The 18,865-nt window shown below is 39.0% G+C and overlaps 1 protein-coding gene across 3 annotated transcripts in view; it reads right to left on the minus strand.

The window, feature by feature from the left end:
* DCLK1 (doublecortin like kinase 1) overlaps positions 1-18,865 on the minus strand; it is a 429,374-nt gene that overhangs the window by 119,331 nt on the left and 291,178 nt on the right. For all 3 annotated transcript variants that reach the window (XM_016197264.2, XM_016197267.2, XM_016197266.2), the window contains exon 5: positions 4,597-4,713. In XM_016197264.2, the coding sequence (XP_016052750.1) occupies positions 4,597-4,713 (117 nt within the window). The remainder of the gene's footprint in view (positions 1-4,596; positions 4,714-18,865) is intronic.

Here is an 18,865-nt window from a genome sequence, read left to right on the forward strand (position 1 = left end):
GGCAATATCAATGCTTAAGATGTAACTGGTATGAAAGTAAAATTATTCACATTTCAGTGTTTATGACTTATGAAAAACATTGAACAGGCTATTTTTTTTTAAATGTTGATGCAATCAAAATAGAGATAATTCACTGCTCCTTTCTACTGGTTATAAGGGCCATACTTGAGTGCAGAGAAGAGTCTTAGGATAGCTCAGTAGAGGGGCCCAAGGCAGGGGCTTCCTCTGACATCCAGCAGCCATACTGGCCCAGAAAAGAAATGGAAATAACACTGGACTTTCTAAACCCTGAGCTTAGGTCCCAGGGAAAGAAAGTGGTCTTGAGGTCACTGCCATAATTCATATGTTTGTGACTGGGTACTGCTGCTCTGTAAACACTCTCTAATTTTGAGGAAGGTGGTTAGATTTGGTAGCAAGTTAGAAGCAAAAGACAGGCACTGCATATTATAACCAGTTATATAACCAGGGAATGGTTGTATGGCATATCTTCAGATCAAAATGCAAGAAGCATAATATGCATAAAAGACTCACATTAAACAAAAAGTGACCAGTGCCATTGGATTAATTTTGATCTAGCCATTGAAGATACCTTGAGTGAAGTGTTAATTTTTCAAGAACACATTGATTTTAGAATGGATTTGGATTCTACTTTCTTTATAGAAATGATTACTTAGCATGGCATCCTATCACAAATTTCAAGTTAGTGCTGGTCACATCAACCAGGTTAGTTAAGTCCTACTGTCATTGAAAAGAGCTTTGAGAAAACAAAAAAATAGGAATGCTTGTTTGAAGCAATCTATTGATTTTAGGGTAATGTGACCTATCCATTTTAAACTTCTAAAAGCAATAGTTCCAAATGTTGGAAGTGACAAATAAATATACATTTAATACATTTACCTATCTGCTTTTTTGGGTTTCTGAAATTACTTTTGATAAATGATACATTCATCTACATTTATAAGATTATATTTAAATATATTATATTTATGAACTTTATATAATCTTAGAGGTGCTGAACAGTGACTATATTACTAGTTAACTTTAAAGTGAAATAATTTCCTACATTCATTTTTTTAATGAATTCATTTTTTAACCTTTTTAAGATTAGATTCATGATTCTTTTTATTTTAACTCAAATTTTAGATTTTTTTGGAGGGGGAGTAAAACAGGCTCTTTACTATTTACAAGGTAATATTTGAGTTGCAAAAATTCTCTCTCCATGTTTTCCCCCTATATTCCTCTATTCAATATTGGCTGCCACACTCAGACAGACTGAAAGTGCAGGGTCACTTTTTTTGCATCTGTGGTGAAAACCTTAGCAGCAGACAGTAACTGCTCCAGGTCTCAGGATTCCATTCTCTGACATGCACACACTAATCTGACTGTCCTCCTAATCTGACTGTCATCCTCCTTTCCTTGACTTTTGAGGACAAAATGGAAAAAAAAAAGAGACTTCTACCCAAACCCAGAAGCATCTAATTGCCTATAGCTCTTAAAAACAAAACCTGTTAAAAATGACAAAAACCTAATAGCCATAGTGCATACTGAGTCTCTTGAAATATCTATACTGTAAAAGACATAAGAATTTGGTTAATCACCCATTATTAGATGTTTCACCCCAACTATATCTGATATTTTTTAATTCATGGTATATTCTAAGACAAAGAAGAGAGGAAAGGATAAGTAAAATTTGTCAGTGTCAGAGCTGGTTTGGATTAGGAACTAATTCTGCTTTTTACTATTGATGTGTTTTTAGTACTATTGACAATATTTCAATTAATGTGGGGCTTCTCGCTCCATCACATCCTTCTGTGCTTGTACTAAATAGCCAAGATTTTAGGGGCAACAGGCTGGCTGGGCCCATGACTCCTTTCTCTCTTACTGCTCCATGGGAGTTCATCCTACAGCCCAGGTTTGCTCAGAGAAAATGAGGAATGTTCTTTGATTGAGCTCTTTGTCCTCCAAAGAGCTCAGTTGTTTTTTTCTTTTTCCTCTTTTTTAAAAATTCTCACCTGAGGATATTTTTTCCATTATTTTTCAGAATAGAAGAGAGAGAGAAACATAGATGTGAAAGAGACACATCCACATCAATTGGTTGCCTCCTGTACATGCCCCAACCAGGGCTGGGGATCAAGTCTGCAACTGAGATACATGACCTTGGCCAGACCTGAACCCAGGGACCTTCATTCCATGGGCCAACGCTCTAGCCACTGACTCAAACAATATCAGTTTTATTTTTATTTTATTTTATTATTTTATTCTTTAAATTATTTTAAATATATCCTTATTGATTTCAGAGAAAGGAGAGAGAGAGAGAGAGAGAGAGAGAGAGAGAGAGAGAGAAATATCAATGATGAGAGAGTCATTGATCTGCTGCCTCCTGCATGCCTCCTACTAGGGATGGAGCCTGCAACCCGGGCATGTGCCCTGACAGGGAATCGAACTGCAATCTCCTGGATCATAAGTTGATGCTCAATTGCTAAGCCATGCTGGAGGGTAAGAGATCAGTTTTAAACCTGTCAGCTGGTTAGTGAACAAGCTAAGGTCTCCCAGGGGAGTTTTACATATAATAATTCCAGCATCACTGTCATTTTGTGGAGGTTCACATATTTGTGTGTAGATGATGTCTCTCTTGAAGGGAAAGACTTTACCAAATATCAGTTTCCAGAGAAGGAATAATCTTCAGACAAAAATTGTCTCTTCTCTGAAGGCCAGCCATGGTAAGGAAGTAGTTGACATCTACCACTTTCTTTTGCTCATTGTTATCTTGATCTACACTTCAGTTCTACACTTCAAGGTATCTAGAGGGCTGCTCTTGGGTTGTAATATTGTCACTCAGAAGCAAGCAGAGAAGTAGAAAAGAAGTCACGTCTGTCTTGCCAATAAATGAAGATAAGCAAGCTGTACTTTTCATCTTAGATTATCCAGAGTCAAATAATTTCTTCTATTTCCTTTTTGTTATCTGTAACACAGTGAGCATCAGAATCACCTGGATTGCTTGAAAAACCCAGGATGCTGGGCTCCATTTCCAAAGTTTTTGATTCAGTGGGTCTGGGAAGGGGCTCAAGACTTGTTATTCCAAAAAGTCAAGTAATGGTAATACTACTGGTCTGGGGAACCACTTCCTTATCTGACAGTTTCTCTAAGTATGGACTGTAGAATAACTGAGCAGAATCATCTGGAATACTTGCTAAAAGGGGGGTGAGGTGATGATCACAAGCTTTACCAAGTTACCAACTGATGTTCATGCACTCTAAACATTGAGTTTCACTACCTTATCCATTAGCAAAGCCCCATTTCAGTGTTAATTCAATCTTGGTGAGCTATGTTATATTAAGGGAGTTCTCAGCCCACCCTTAAACTAGGAAGGGTGAACATGCTGCATCTCAAGTGACAGCTGTGTTCTGAGACTTATTCCCTCACTGATTATGATGTAGGTCATGCTGTAAGAAGGGGACAGTGGTAGACCAGTGTTGCCAACCTTAGAGTGAGAGTCAAAGAAAAGAAGGTCTTTGGAGAGTGTCTAGGGAATTAGTAAATCCCCAAGGAAAAGGTGACTCTTAGAGAACCAAGTTGGGGTGGGTGCTCTAACTATCCACGTTACTGAGAGTTCCTTCTTACAACACTCACTTTAGAGATTTCAGTTTTACTTATTATTAGGAAAAAAATATTATAGCATCTCCATTTTAAAATATGTAGGTTATAACTTACATAGTAGTGCAATAGTTGGTGAGTGGTGCCAGAGACAGGCCTGTAGCCCCAGACTAGAGAACTTTTCACATCCCCCTGGGGCAATGCTATTGAGTACAAGAAGGCTTCTGAATAGGCCCTAAAAGACCTTGTTCCTAAGAGCTTCACCATCCTCATGAAATCAGGTGACAATCACTTTGATGTATGTATCATTTAATAATTCCCATTCTATAGTTTATATCATTTAATGAATAATTAATAGTGAAATAGACCTTATAGCTGAGTCCAAAAAAACACACGTCAAAGACAAAAATAAAAACAACTTAACTTACTCATGTCAGTTTTAAGACCAAAGAAAGAAAAGGCAGCACTGAGATGGTCATCTTGTGAATACACATCCTGCTCCAACACCAGCACTAGAATCGAGGACACAGGCCAAGTCACTGTAGCCTTCCCTGCACCAGACTCTCATTCTTACTGCCATTAGCTCCACAGCCTTGCTGGGGCCAATGGTAAACAAAGATTTAGCAAATACAAATTGGAAACTCTTCATAAGCCCGTCCCAAGTGGAACAAATGCTTTAACAGAGACTTCTGGAGTTTGAGGCCCTTAGCCTAAAAAATTAATTTTTGTGGTAGAAATTATGCAAGTCAGTAGTATACTTCCATTTGTGGGCAAATCTGGGTTTCCTGAGTCTTCACCTAAGTTAGTTTCCCTGAGCTTGATGTTTTGTCTTACAGCCAACTTTTAGACCCAGGGAAATCTGCTCCACAACTTGGACATGTTCCAAAATTATAAACTGGAATTTACACTATCTTAAACCCTCACACTCTGGGCTTCACACACCTCAGCTTGTCATGGATCATAAACAAGGCACTTTCTTCAAAGTGTCCTTTGCTGCTTTACCTGAGCTGGTTGATGCCGGTGACTTGCTGCGCCTGGAAGGACCTGGGCTCTTTGTGGTGCTCCTGCGGGATGATGAAACTATTTTGGTGTAAGAAGTGGACTTCACAACTCGACATTCTGGGGAAAGAGCAACAACCACACATCATTATGGGGTCATGGCATACACCATTTATAATGCACAATAAACCTGGAAATAGAACTCAGCCACACTTACTTCCCCAGTGCTCATCTATAACAAAGAAACTAGGAAAACAAGGAGAAAAGGCACAGTGGGTGTCTTCCATATCAAAGTAGACATATTCTGGTCCTGGCCAGGAAGATTAGTTGGTTAGAGCATCATCCCTATATGCCAAGGTTGAGGGTTCGATCTCTGGTCAACGGACATAAAAGAAGCAACCAAAATGCATGAGTAAGTGGAATCAATAAATAAAAATTTTTAAAAATGTAAGTAATACTCCAAGCCTTGCAGTTTACCTTTCTTACAGTACTATTTTGGATAGATTGAGAGTAATAGGCTGGTAAAGAAGTGATTTTGTTGGGTTTCTCTACACTCATCCCTTGAGTTATTTGTTTATGTGTTTCTTTTGGGTTAAATTGTTCTTTCTTCCAGAAAAAATGTTAGAAAATGGCCAACCTCATAAACCAAGATAGGAAGTGATGGAATATTCCATCCACTATGAATGATTCCATCTATCCAGAGTTTACTGTTCCTGGGAATCCTTGGAGGAATAGCTGTGGGTTTTCACCGTGTGTGGAAAATGACAGCATTTGCTCAGAAGAAGTAAAATCAGAGAAGAGGTGACTTTACCCTGTTACAAGGGCATCATGTGAGCTTATGCAACCACAAGATGCTGTCTGCAAAATGGTTTTTGGCCTGAGGCTAAGAAACAACTTTGCTCTCATTAGATTTAAATCCTTGGTGTTTGTGTTCATTAAATTCAACACTAAACATCTTAAATAGTAAAGAACTTTTTATTTCTCTCTTAGTGAGCTGCATTGACCAATTATGACGTTGTTCCAATCTACACATCTTATTCCTGAGGAATCATTTTTAATAAATAAAAATATTTGTATGCTTGTAATGATAATCAATGTTCACTTTGGATACGAAAATATAAAGTACATTTTTTAAAAAATCCATCAAGTGATACTTTTTATTTGGAGGGTGGGATACAAACCTAGCATGTTTTTCTACTCATTTACATATTTAAACAACATTGGGATTAGTTTGCACATATCCATCTGTTACCAGGCTTTTTCACACCATAATATGTTGTGAACATTTTCACTCTTCCCTGTAATGGTTATAGTACATTTTACTACATGGATGTACCATAATTTGCTTAGCAAAATTCCTCATGTTTGACATTTAACTTGCATTCAATATTTCACTATTATTAATAACACCCTTGTAAAATGAATGTGCCATTATCTGATTATTTCTTTAGGACAGATTTAGTTCTTGGTACTTGAAACTTAATTTCTAATAACTGGAAACCATGAAGCACATCGTAGGTGCTCAAAAATACTTTCTGAATAAAGTAGGTTTGGTAGATCTAAAGAGAAGTACTTTTAAAAGCTTTTGACAAATTGCCCTCCAGGCACGCTGATCAGTATGAGTAGTAATTTGCCTGACCCTTCACTTATCTTTTCAAAAATTCTTTGCTAATTTGGAACAAATACTGAATTTCATTGCTTTATATCTGAATTGATTTGATTGCCAATAAAGTTGTATATTTTCCCCAAATGCTTATTAGCCATTAGTATTCCTTCTTTTGCAATTATTTACTCATGTTTTTTGGCCATTTGCAATTGGGATGGTCTTTTTCTTATTGGATGCATTCTATATTAAAGTTTTATCCCTTTGTTTATCACACTATAAATATTTATCTTTGCAGGCAGTTGCTGAAATACGATAACCTTTTAAATGTAGTTTTTTAAATATAGTTTACATATTTCTTTTTAAAAATTATCTTCATTGTTGAAAGTGTTATAGATATCCCCCTTTTTCCCCATTGACCCTCTCCACCCCGCCACCTCCCCCACCCACCCCAGACTTTCACCACACTATTGTCTGTGTCCATAGGTTATGCATATATGCATATAAGTTCTTTGGTTTTTCTTCTGAAGTACAGTAGTTTAAAATTAAAGTATAACTTATTAACTTTTCTATTATGCATGTTAAACTATTTTATACTTTACTAACAAAGGAATCATAATAATTCCAGATCTAATTCTGATGCCTGACTTTAACTGAAAATTTTCTTCCCTATGCAATTCCTAGTTTTCTAAGATCAAAACATGTTTCTTTCCCATTTACATTCTAAATGTTTTTACATAAACATATTTTTCTATTTTTCCCAAACCAACAAAGTAGTTCATAGCATTTAGTAAAGAAGGAATATAAACGTATATGAAATATAAAAGTTGCAAGACTACAAATAGGAAATAGTGGAGAATGCTTCTTGAAGAGCCTTGTAAATTTAACTCTTGGAAAAAAGAAGAGAAAGAATTTAAAAAGAAGATGAAGGAGGAGGAAGAGAAAGAAGAGAGGGAGGGAGAGGAAGAGAAGGGGAGAAAATTCTGCCTTGAGTTATAATATTTGTGGCTTCATGGCCAACAGCAGAGGGAAAAATGAATCAGGGTGTTACTGAACATGCCCAAGCCTCCACAACAGTTACTTGGGACCACTGTTGGCTGCTTCGGCCTTCCCAGGGGTCCCTGCAAGGGATTTCCATTTCTTTAAATAAGAAAAAAGAAAAAAATTTACACAAATGCACATAGCAAAAATTAGAAGATAGAAGTAAACAAGAAACAATGTCAGAAGATATGATCAAAACCACAAGGACCATTCATATGGGGTGATGTGCCCGAGGGAATATCTGAGGTTTTAATTCACAAAACAGGTGATGAGAACATCCAATTAGCTCAAGGTTCTGTCCACACAACACATTCTGGATTGTCCTGGCCTTTGGACATTGGCCTAGGCTTATCCTTTTGTTAGGGCATTTGCAACCAAACAGGATTGCTATAATGTTACTTGGTCCATTGGCATGCTTCCAATTAAATTTGTATCAATTACTGCAAGCACATGGAAAACATACAAAGCTTTGGAACTGGAAACACCACCTGGTAGTGGAGCATGGAGTCTTTTAACCGGCAAAAAAGAGCAAGAGCAAGGGCTCTTTTTTGCTTTTAATTTCATGGATTTCACATTTGAAAATGTTGGTTTATGAAACAAATTGCTTTAAGTAATAATGTTTTCTTATTTTAAATCAAATTTTGAACTATAATGAGGGCAGAATGACCAGGACTTGTTGTCCCAGGTCATGAATGTTTAGAGTCACATAAATTTAAAATAATAATTTTAAAAGTTCAAAATCTAGTTAGCAAGAATGCATACTTAAAATAGAAAGTTACCAGATGGTGCACATTGGTAACAACACCCATCTGTGAGCCACAACATGAATTAAAAAGTTGATTTTAGCCCTGGCTAAGTAGTTTAGTTGGTTAGAGTGTCATCCTGATGTGCCAAAGTTGTGGGTTTGATCCCTGGTCAGGGCACTTACAGGAATGTCACATGCTGTTTGCCACAGGTGCCAGAATTGCTAGTTATGGCTCCAGCTACCAACCAGGGCTCAGGATCAGCATAATAGAACCAACCTTGCCACGCAAAGTTGACATTCTTCCAGCTACCAGAAAGAAACCAGGTATTTTAGTTAGGCAGCTCAGTCTTAGAATAAATGTAGCAGTTTCATTTGGTTTTCAAAGAACTGACAAGAACTTGTGGTCTCATGCCATGCTTATATAGCTTCTCTTGCTACTATTGAATTTAGTTCTCAAGGTATTATTAATCTATGAAAAGTATTCATTTACTAGTCTGCCTCCTTACTTCATGCTCCATTCAGTATTAGCTAGTTACTGGTATATTAAAAAGCATGTAAGAGCTGCTCAGTTAACATTAGCCTGAATTGCTATTGATCCTGTAACTACTTGTGTGAACTCTTACTATTCAGTGAACTAATCCAAAGTCTCATTTTACTGATGAGGAAACTGAGTTTCATCAGACCCAGGTCTCGTGGATTAGTGGCTCCCTTACCACCCCATATCAGATATTGTGGCATAAGCAAGCTGTTCCATTGTGAATAAAGTCTGGAAAGTTTCTGTCAATACCCATAGTCAGGGGAAAACAGACCAGTGTGTGAATAGTGAGAAAGATAGCAAATAACCAGTTCTCTTATCAACATTAAATTAAAATTTTAAAGCACTAATGCTACAAGTCTATCAAGATGTCGACTGCATCAGAAAAAAGAAACAATGAACTCTCAAAAGTGAAGTTATAGTGAAGTAATAGCTTGAGAGATCATGGAGTCTGAAAGATGACAAATATTACAAATCTTCCCTGGCCGGTGTTGCTCAGTGGTTGAGCATTGTTCCATGCACCAAGAGGTCTCTGATTTGATTCCTAGTCAGGGTATATGCCTGGGTTGCAGGTTCAACCCCCAGTAAGGGGTGTGCAGGAGGCAGTCAATTGATTTTTTTCTCTCTCTCTCCCTCTCAAAGAATCAATAAAAACACATTGAAAATATTACAAATCTTATACCACTTGCCTTCAGAATAAGTGTAAAGCTTCATGAGTTAAATTGGGGATTAGAATAATTCTGCAATGCTGCATAACAGAAACAGAAACAAAATAATTGTAGTAACTGTTTTTCTCCCCCTAGGGTTAAAATAAAAACATTTGAAGAAAAGTGCAGCACCAGGCCCATAAATTAGAAGAAAAAAAAGACTCCAACCATCTTTCCCATAAAAGTTTAGATTTTATCCATTTTAATTAATTTAAATGAGAATGGTATTTTATGATGGTGAAAAATGCAGTGAAGAAGACAAATGTTTAATTAGAGAGGATGCCAAAATCTTTTTGAGCTTAAAACCACAATTTAGAAACCTCATGACTAATAGTCTCTAAATGGCCAATAAAGTAGAAAACCTTATGTGTTCTCAGAAAGCACATTTTCATAGCCTCCCAGCAAGGAAGAAAGCAGCCACCTCCATTCTCCCTCTCTTATGGGGGCAATTGCCTGTGGAGGATAATCACTGCATTCTGATACTTTTGGCACCCTTGTACTCTCTAAGAGGGCTTCATTTCCTTTGGCTGCAGAGATACTGGGCAATGCAAACACTCCTTAAGAAAGATGATATTGAAGGACTGTAAGTAAGCCACTTGGAGGAAGCTGCAGGATAGTAATTTATTTTGCTATTAAAGATTGCAGCCTACCCAAAGTATAGAAAATCATCAAACACATTAATTGGGCCTCTGGTGCCTGACTCTGCCACAGCAAGCAATCAAGTTTGGTTCAATCTCTGATTTAGAAAGTCCTTATATTCACAGTTGTATAAAAGCAGAAGCATCATTCTCTATCTGGTCTATACTAAGATCAGCTTTATTTACAAATGTCCTTGGATTTTGGTAAAAAAGAAGTTAAAACTGTTCCCACCTTCACCAAGGACCCCAACTTTAGAAACTGGTGTTCTTCAATCGACAGATTTAGAGAGAAAACCCAGATGCAGATATTTAGGCAGGAGACCCGGTGGCGTGAGGACCTCCACTTATGCAGATTCTCCCCCACCCCAGAAACAGCTGGCAGGTGGGCTAAATAAAGTGTTATGAATGGTGCTAATGAACAGACATGATTACAGAATTCCATGCAGGCACCAACAGCTCACCTTAGCTCATACAACAGCAACATTCATGCATTCAAAGGGGCACACCTGTACCTTAGGAGAATCTTGAACAAGGCACTGATGAAGTCCCATGAGTGTCTAGACAGCCTTAGTGACAAACTGCATGCTGGCTAGGGAATATTCTTTAAACAGTGAATGTTTTACTCCTCTTATCTCTTTTTAAAACCAGCCAGAATAAAAACACTCGCAGGCAGTGGCCTCTCAACTAATCTCTACTCTAAATTCAGTTGTTGTGAACTGTTAAGGTGATGGGCAAGTTCGTCTAGAAGAATTAATTATAAGCAGTAGATGCTCTGTGGTTTCTTCCCTATCCTGATTTTAAAAACAAGTTTCCTCCTACCTTGACAAAGGTACAAAGCCTCCAAAGGTAACACCATTCTTCTCTGTGGCTCTATGCAAAAAAGAGTCAGAAAGTACATTCAGTGTTAGAGACTTTCTTCATATGGCACATGGTCAATGGCCAAAAGAGAAAGCTTGCAATTCTGGCTCTCTGCCTCTCCAACTAGTGGCTCTTACATGCTCTGACTTGGAAGGAATCCTCTGAGAATATCAAGTTTTCAATGGTTACCAAGTCAACTCTAGCCTCGATTCATGAATATCCTCATTTCCTGTTTCCATCAGTGACTGCCCAGCTTCCTCTTGAGCGCCTCTATTGCCGGGGTTTCATCACCTTCTGTCTTATGGTTTTGAAGCTTCAAACATCCTGATTAGCCTCCAGCTTGTCAGCATGGGTGAGCTAAACAGAGCATTCCTGGTATGACTGATGACTAAATTTTACTTCCTTTAGAAACAATGATTTCCACACTTCATGGCAGCATTAAAGGGAAATCCAAACATAGGCTCCTTACAGGGAGGGTCAATCTGCATCTCCCCAACTGCATGCTCCAGTAAGGACTGAGGCCCCGTCTTCTTGTGTCTGTGCCACCTGGATTCAAAGTCATTCTTGACACTACAGTGAAATTCCCTTCCCTATTGGCTGTGGGGTTTGGAACCGGTGTTACTTCCTTAAGCTGCATATGCAGCATGTCTGGAATAAAAGCTGTCAGCTCAAACCCTCTAAAGTATAGTGTGTTTTTTTAAAAAAAATAAAGTATGTAGCAAACTGACTGAAAACAAAGACATCCTTTGGAGCAGTTTAGCAAAGAGTAAAGTTCCTGTAAACTGAGATTTTTAAAGAACTTTCTAAAAATATGGCCACGTGTGTCTAAACCCAGTACCTAGACTGGCCCACCACAACTTTCAGAGCACCCAGCTGAGAGCTCCAGATGGTGCACATGTGTTCCCCCCTGGCTTGGCTGGTCTCTGTGAAACTAGCATGAATCAGTTCTGGAGGCACAAAGTCCAACCTTTACATAACATCTTCAGAAGGCTTTATGGCACTGGGATTTTCTGTACTAACTTCTCAATAGTGACCCCTCAGATCTACTGTTTTGACAGCATGAATGATTCTCTTCTCCAAATACTTCCTTTTTTCCCAATAGTCAACTAAATGTCAATTCCCCCTATATTAACAGTTTAGAGTTATGGGGGGTCCAAGGTGGTTGGGTGGCTTTATTATAGGAGATTGCCTGCTAACCTAGTTTCTGATGGTGGGGCAAATGTGTAATGGCCACCATAATGAGACGGTATCTTACAACCAACAAATGAAGCAGGCAACTCTACAGAATAAAACAGAATTTATTATAGGGTACTTTACTTACAGGAAGATGGGGTCAGAGCGGAAGAGACAATCCAGCAATTCTGTGCAGATTATTTTCCACTAACAGACTCCTGTTATAGTATTTTTTTTTTATAATTCAGATACTAACAATTGACAAGAAAAAGGGACAAAGAATATCATAGCACCAGGGGCCATACCATGATTGTTTATAATCAATACTATCATCAGTTTTATTTGCAGTATTTTTTTATAAAACATCTGATTTTTGAGATATCCAGGTAGATATTTATGTCTGTTGTTTATTTGCAGTATTTTTTATAAAACCTCAATACTATCATCAGTTTTATGTTTGTCTCTGTTGTCATACCATTTGGTTATTACTATAAAAATACTTATGGGTACTTTTTAAGGAGCGCAGATAATCATCAACTAGAAAACTTGGATATGCTTCCTAAGGACAGTGAGGTTAGGACACAGAGGTGGAGTTGGTTTTGTTCACATCTATACACCCAGGTTCCCTGGTGTTTTCATCTGGCTCATTGTGTAGTTTCTGAGTTTCAGTCTTGGGAGAAAGGAAAAAAGGAGGGAGACCTCCAGACACTAGGCAAGAAAAGATGCCTTGTGTCTTGTTCTACAAGATCTTCATTTCCTGAAACTGATCTCGGTCTTTTCTTCTTCCCACATTAATTGATCTGTTTAGTGCCAGTTGCTAGTTGCATCCCTGGTTTCTACCCCCTAGCAGCTTCTTAGTTGTGATGACCAAAAATGTCGCTACACATTGTCAATGTCTCCTGGAGGGCATGTTGTCCCTGTTTGAGAACCACAGCTGGATCTCTTCATCACACAATGTTTCCTGAGGATCCTCAATTACTTCTTTTTTTATATGTTTTTATTGACTTCAGAGACAGGAAAGAAGGTGGAGAGATAAAAACATCTCTGAGAAACATTGGTTGGCTGCCCCCTGCACGCCCCCTACTGGGGATCACGCCCACAACACGGGCATGTGCCCTTACCTGGAATCTGGAATGGAACTGGTGATCTCCTGGTACATGGGAAGGCACTCAACACCTGAGCCACACCGGCTGGGCTCAACTAATTCTTAAATTCTTCCTTGGGGTGTTAATGAGCTGTCACCAATGCATTTTGTACATTCTTTCTGTCAGTTTGGCCAACATGAATGGGTAGATTGGGGCTTTAATGCATCCACTGCAGCGTGGATGGTGTGACTGGCAATGTTGAAGGTCATCCAATTGCCTGTTAAAATCAGATTAGCATTCATTGTTTTACCCATCTCTGAGAACATGGGAACACGAGGCCTTGAAATGCTGGTGGTTTCTGAGTTGAGAGTCTGGAGGATGGAGGAAGTCCGGAGAGCATGGTATAGAAAAAGAGGACTTTCAAGCTGTGTTATGCAAATCTGAGTGTTGCAAAAAGACCAGGAACATCGTTTGTAATCAGCTGTACTCTAAGTCTTTTCCTTTCTAGGTACCACTTGACCTCTGCAATAAGGCTAGCCACGACATTTTAGTTGAATGCAGGAAACCAGGCAGGATATTTCTGTTCTTACGGATTGAGACTGGGAGTTTGCAGTCCTATTTATTAAGCCAAGCAGCATTGCCTCAAAACAACATAATCATGTATCCTTTAGCAGCTTTGAAGTCAGTATCTTGTCTTTTTTGAAAGTCTATATCACTGTAGTTGGTAAGCTTGTTTTCCCCATAAGCCTAACCTCCTCAGAGTTCAAACTTATCCTTGAAAGCAGCCTTTTTTCCTCCTTTCTGTGATTGTCCTTAGCTTTTTGCTCAGGATCTGCTGCCACTTCACTGGCCAAAGCAGTCTCACCACCAATCCTCATCTTTTTCAAAGTGAAGCTGTTAATAAAATGGCAAAACTACCCTTGGCTGGCTCTGAACATCTTCTCAACAAAAACCTTTGTGCCTTCAGTGGGAGGTTTAAACAAATCATAAATGCTGAGGGCCTTTATCTTAATGTGTAACTGTTTATGGATGCATGTGTGTCCCACATCATTCAGCCCAAAGGTGATGCCTTCTCAGCCTTCACCAACAGATTGAATATACAAATGGACAATGGCTGGGCCAAGTACAAAAACAGAACTCTGCTCTACACCTGCAGCAAGCTTCCCAGGAAACCAAGCCCTTTTCTACAATAACCAGCCAGGAAGCCTCCCTGCTCTAGGAAAAACTTGTAGGAAGCCAGACTATTATCTCTAGTAACCATCCTGGAAGCTAAACTATAACCTCTATAACAATCAGCCTTAAATGGCCAAGACTTGATTAATAACTGACAACTTTCATAACTTTTGTCCCTGCTTCCAATTTAGGACCAATCAGAGAAAACCAAATATGCACCCTAACCAATCACATAGTTAACCCACCTCCAGCATCCCCATGCCAACAGTCAGGGCACACTTCACGTGTTGTAGGAAATAGGCTTACCTTTATCCACTGGAGTTACAACAACATCCCTAATGTCACACTCTGGGCCTACGCTCACTGGGGGAAATCACAGGCACAACAGTGCCCAACATCTAAATTTCTATTTCTTTCTCTCTCTTTTCCAAAGCATGTGTATTAATTTCTTGTGACTGCCAAAACAAATCACTACAAACTTGGTGACTTAAAATGACCAAATTTATTCATCCACAATTCTAGATGCCAGAAATCTGATATTAAGTTGTTGCAGGGTCACAGTTCCTCTGAAGGCTCTCAGGAAGATTCTATATCTTGCCTCTTCCAGCTTCTGGTGGTTCTAAGCTTTCCTTGGCTTGTGGTCATATCACTGAGATTTCTGCCTCCATCTTCACATGGACTTCTCCGTGTGCCTGTGTTATCTTCTTTTGCCTCTCTCTTCTGTAAACATTTGTGATGGCATTTCAGGTTCACCTGAATGATCCAAGGTAATCTCATCTCAAGATCCTTAATTATGTCTGCAAAAATGATTTTTCCAAATAAGGTAGTATTTAGGAGTTATTTTTGGGTGGTCATTCAACTTACTACAGCATGTACATCACAGCTTTAGGACAAGCCATTCTTGAGAATTTTTGTCAGGAAATCTGTTGTCACTCCCCTGATTAAAACCCTTCTATGACTCCTTGTTGCTCTTTGAGAACATCACTGGCATAGCCTATAAGACCCCTGCATACCTCAGCTTCTCTTTCTTCTTTCCTTTGGACACATTATTTTAGTTTCTTACATGAGCTAAGTATCCTCCTGCTCTGGGCATTAGAAGATGAATTTCCCTATACAAGGAGCAATTTCTTCCTACTACTACCTCACCTGTTTAACTTCTGCTTATACTTCCATGTTCAGCTTAAATTCATTCACTTTACAAATATTTACCAAGTCCTCGATGTTTAGGTGCTAGGGTACTGTCATAAATAAATAAGAAAACAAGGTACCTGCTCCCATGGAGTTTTTACTCTAGTAGAGAAAATTGGTCTTAAAAAGCAAAAACAAGAGTTAATTTTATAAGTGCTTTGCCAAGAATTAGAAGGATAATGTGACAGTGAGTGGTGAGTGACTAGTTTCTCTATATTAGTGGTCACAGAGGATCTCTTGGAGTATAAAAAACACTGAAATGAGCTCTGAACACAAGAAGAATCCAGCAATGGGTAGATTAGAGGAAACAGGGAGACAGGGGCAAGATCAAGTCAAGACTGGGAAGACCAAGTGAGGGGTTTAGATTTTTCTCTAAGAAAGATGGAAAGTTATGGAAGGGGTTTAAGCAAACTCATTGATATGATATGATTTGTGAATCTAAAAGATCACTTTGGCTGCTGTGTGGATGAGAGATTTCAGAGTGGTGAATCTAGGTAAGAGAGTGTGGTGCTTGGACAAGTGTGGAAGCAATAGAAGTGGACAGAAGAGAATGATTTAGAATATGGTGTGGAGATAGAGTCTACAAAGCTTAAGGATGGAATGGATGGAGTTGGGAGTGGACAGGACAAGCCCAGCTTACATGGTCCTTGTCAGGTGTGCTTCTGAGTCCTGCTGAGAGGTCTGCACAATGCTTCATGTGCTGAAGTCAAGGGAGACCAAGACCTTACCAAGGCCTATGGTCTTCCTTTAGGATAAAAGACACTTTTCTGCTCTTTATTTTTATTTTTCTAAGTTTTGTTTATTGATTTTAGAGAGCCAAGTAAAAGGGCAGAGAGAGAGAGAGAGAGAGAGAGAGAGAGAGAGAGAGAGAGAGAGACATTGATTTGTTGTTCCATTTATTCATGCAATCATTGGTTGCTTTTTGTATGTGTCCCTAACCAGGGATCAAACCTGCAGGCTTGGCCTATCAAAATGATGCCCTATCAACTGATTTTCCCAGCCAGGCTCATGCTCTTTAAAAATGCAGACTCCTGCCCAGCCGGGCATGGCTCAGCCTTTGAGCATCGACCTAGGATCCAGGCGATCGGGGTTCGATTTCCAGTCAGGGCACATGCCTGGGTTGCAGGCTAGGCAGCCGATCAATGACTCTCTCATCATTGATGTTTCTATCTCTCTCTCTCTCCCTCTCCTTTCTTCTCTCTGAAATCAATAAAGATACATTTTAAAATAAATAAATAAATAAGTAAATAAGTAAATAAATAAATAAAATAAAATAAAATAAAAATGCAGAATCCTTGTCATTCCCTTAACCTACTGAATTAGAATCACTGGAAGTGAGACCTGGGACGTTAAAAAATCTCCACATGATCCTGATGATGTGGGTCTACAGACCAGAAACCTTTTGCCATTCTCTGATATATAGTTAAGAAATTCACTGAAGGAAATCCAGAGGCTCAGAGTTTGAAATAATTGTGCAATGTGGCAGAAGAATTAAACTAACAGTATGAGGAGGTGAATTAGCAAGACACATCAGTCTTGAAAACAAATATCTGTCCTACTTAGATCTGGTCCCAACTCAAATATTCAATAACAACAAATGATCATGCTGAGATCCACCTGAAAGCAAACTCTAGAAGAAGAATAAGAGTTCACATTTATTAACAACTCATGACACATAGTATTCATTAGTTACAAAGGTGGAAAGGATCTGAAAGATAGATAAGAAATAAGAAATTACCCAAGAATTGAAACCTAGAAAATGGGTATGAATTTCTCCTAGAGGAAACAAAAAGAAATAAAAGCAAGCAATAAAAAAAAGGGCATAGAAGTGTGAACTGACTTTATCCCACTTATGTGGAAACAGGATAAGTGAACATCTTTGGTCCAGTGGTTCTAGCCCAAGAATTGGTAGTTTGAGGCTCAGGAGGTCTGGAAGGGGGCTCACTGGGAAAGGTGAAGGTGTGGGGTTTCTGGACAGCACACAGTCATGAAGTTGAGAATGCTGGGTGTGTCATTTGAATGCTGGTAAGGTTTTGTTCTGAATTGTCCTGTGCCCCCTTAATGAGATTAAGACTAGTCAGAGTTTAGATAACAATGTGGTCCACTCTTCTCCCGTTAAAAGAAAGTCATAGGCTCTGTGCTCTCCAATAGTTTGGGCCATTTTGCTCCAGAAGTTCCTGAGCACCCTGTGCTGATATGGTTCACAGACCACCAGCCTTAGCATCGCCTGAAGAACCTCAGGCTCCACCCAGGATGGACATACTAAATCAGAATGTGCATTTAACCAACATTCTTGGTTTATAGTCACATTAAAGCTTGAGAAGAAATGCTCTAGAACAATGTAGGGGCATCCTTAGATCAGTGATTTGATCTGAAGGAGCATGTGAGAAACACATTCTTCGGCCCAAAGAGTCTACTCCCAAACACCTGGCATCTGCATCTCGGACAAGCACCTCACCTGATTATGATCCTGACACTCAAAGAATAATTTAAGAAACATGGCAATAGCTGGTAAATAAATAGAAACTAGTCACTCTAGAAAAGATTATGTAACAGACATAGTCTGGCATCTGATTTAGAGAGCAATATTTTATGATAGTGTTCCTAACCTTTTCTGATGAGAAGATTCACTTGAGGGTTACTGTTAAATATTCAACTTCCCCAGCCACTTCTCTAGTGTTTTGAGGCAATGGGTCTGGGGATTTATATATTTACATAAATAGCCTGGTAATTCTTATAATTAGAGAGGTTTAAGAGAACTGCTTTACTGGAAGGCACACACCTCAAGAAAAACACCCATTGTACAATTAAAAAGGGCACTATACAAAGTGGGCTTGTCCTGGCCAACTCATCACTTGGTCAGTTAAAGCAGAAAAAACAGGTTCTTGTTGGGGAAAGGTGCTCATATACAAAAGACATTTTCAGAAAGTCACATACCCTTATCCAGACGTTCTGTGAAGTGGACATGAAGCATGATTGGAAACAGGGATTGTCCACCAGGAAGGGCTACCTGCATTGGAAGTGAAGTCAGCTGAGCCTCATCCTGAGAAAGGACATCTAAACCTGAGTCCACACTGGGTAAATGAGACTTTGTGGTCACTGCTTTCTTGTCTTGAAGTAAAGGCAAAATGTTGGGAAGATAATTCTCCAAAGTTATCTTTGAGCCTGCTCTTTCATCTCAAGGAGTAAAAAATAATAATTCAATAGGGAACTAAGGGCAAAAAACCCTAACAATAAGACCAGGAATAAACACTGGCTCCAGTGCAGAAGAAAGTAATCAGAATGTTGTGAAGCTGAAGTTAAATGGTTATAAAGGTGTTACTGTAGGTAGCTAGATATTAAAGGAAGGAAGCAAAGGGAATCAGACATTGTTAAGCCTAAAGAGATGGGGAGCTAAAATGGACACTGAGCCTGCTGGCCTCACCAGGAAGCTACAGCTTCACACACACTCTGGAGGACTGCTGCCAAGGACACTTAATCCTTCAGAATGCACAGGAAATCTCCCCAGGAGCACTGCCCGGCATCC

The sequence above is a fragment of the Miniopterus natalensis genome, chromosome 2, assembly GCF_054644295.1.
Source record: "Miniopterus natalensis isolate mMinNat1 chromosome 2, mMinNat1.hap1, whole genome shotgun sequence".
NCBI lineage: Eukaryota > Metazoa > Chordata > Mammalia > Chiroptera > Miniopteridae > Miniopterus > Miniopterus natalensis.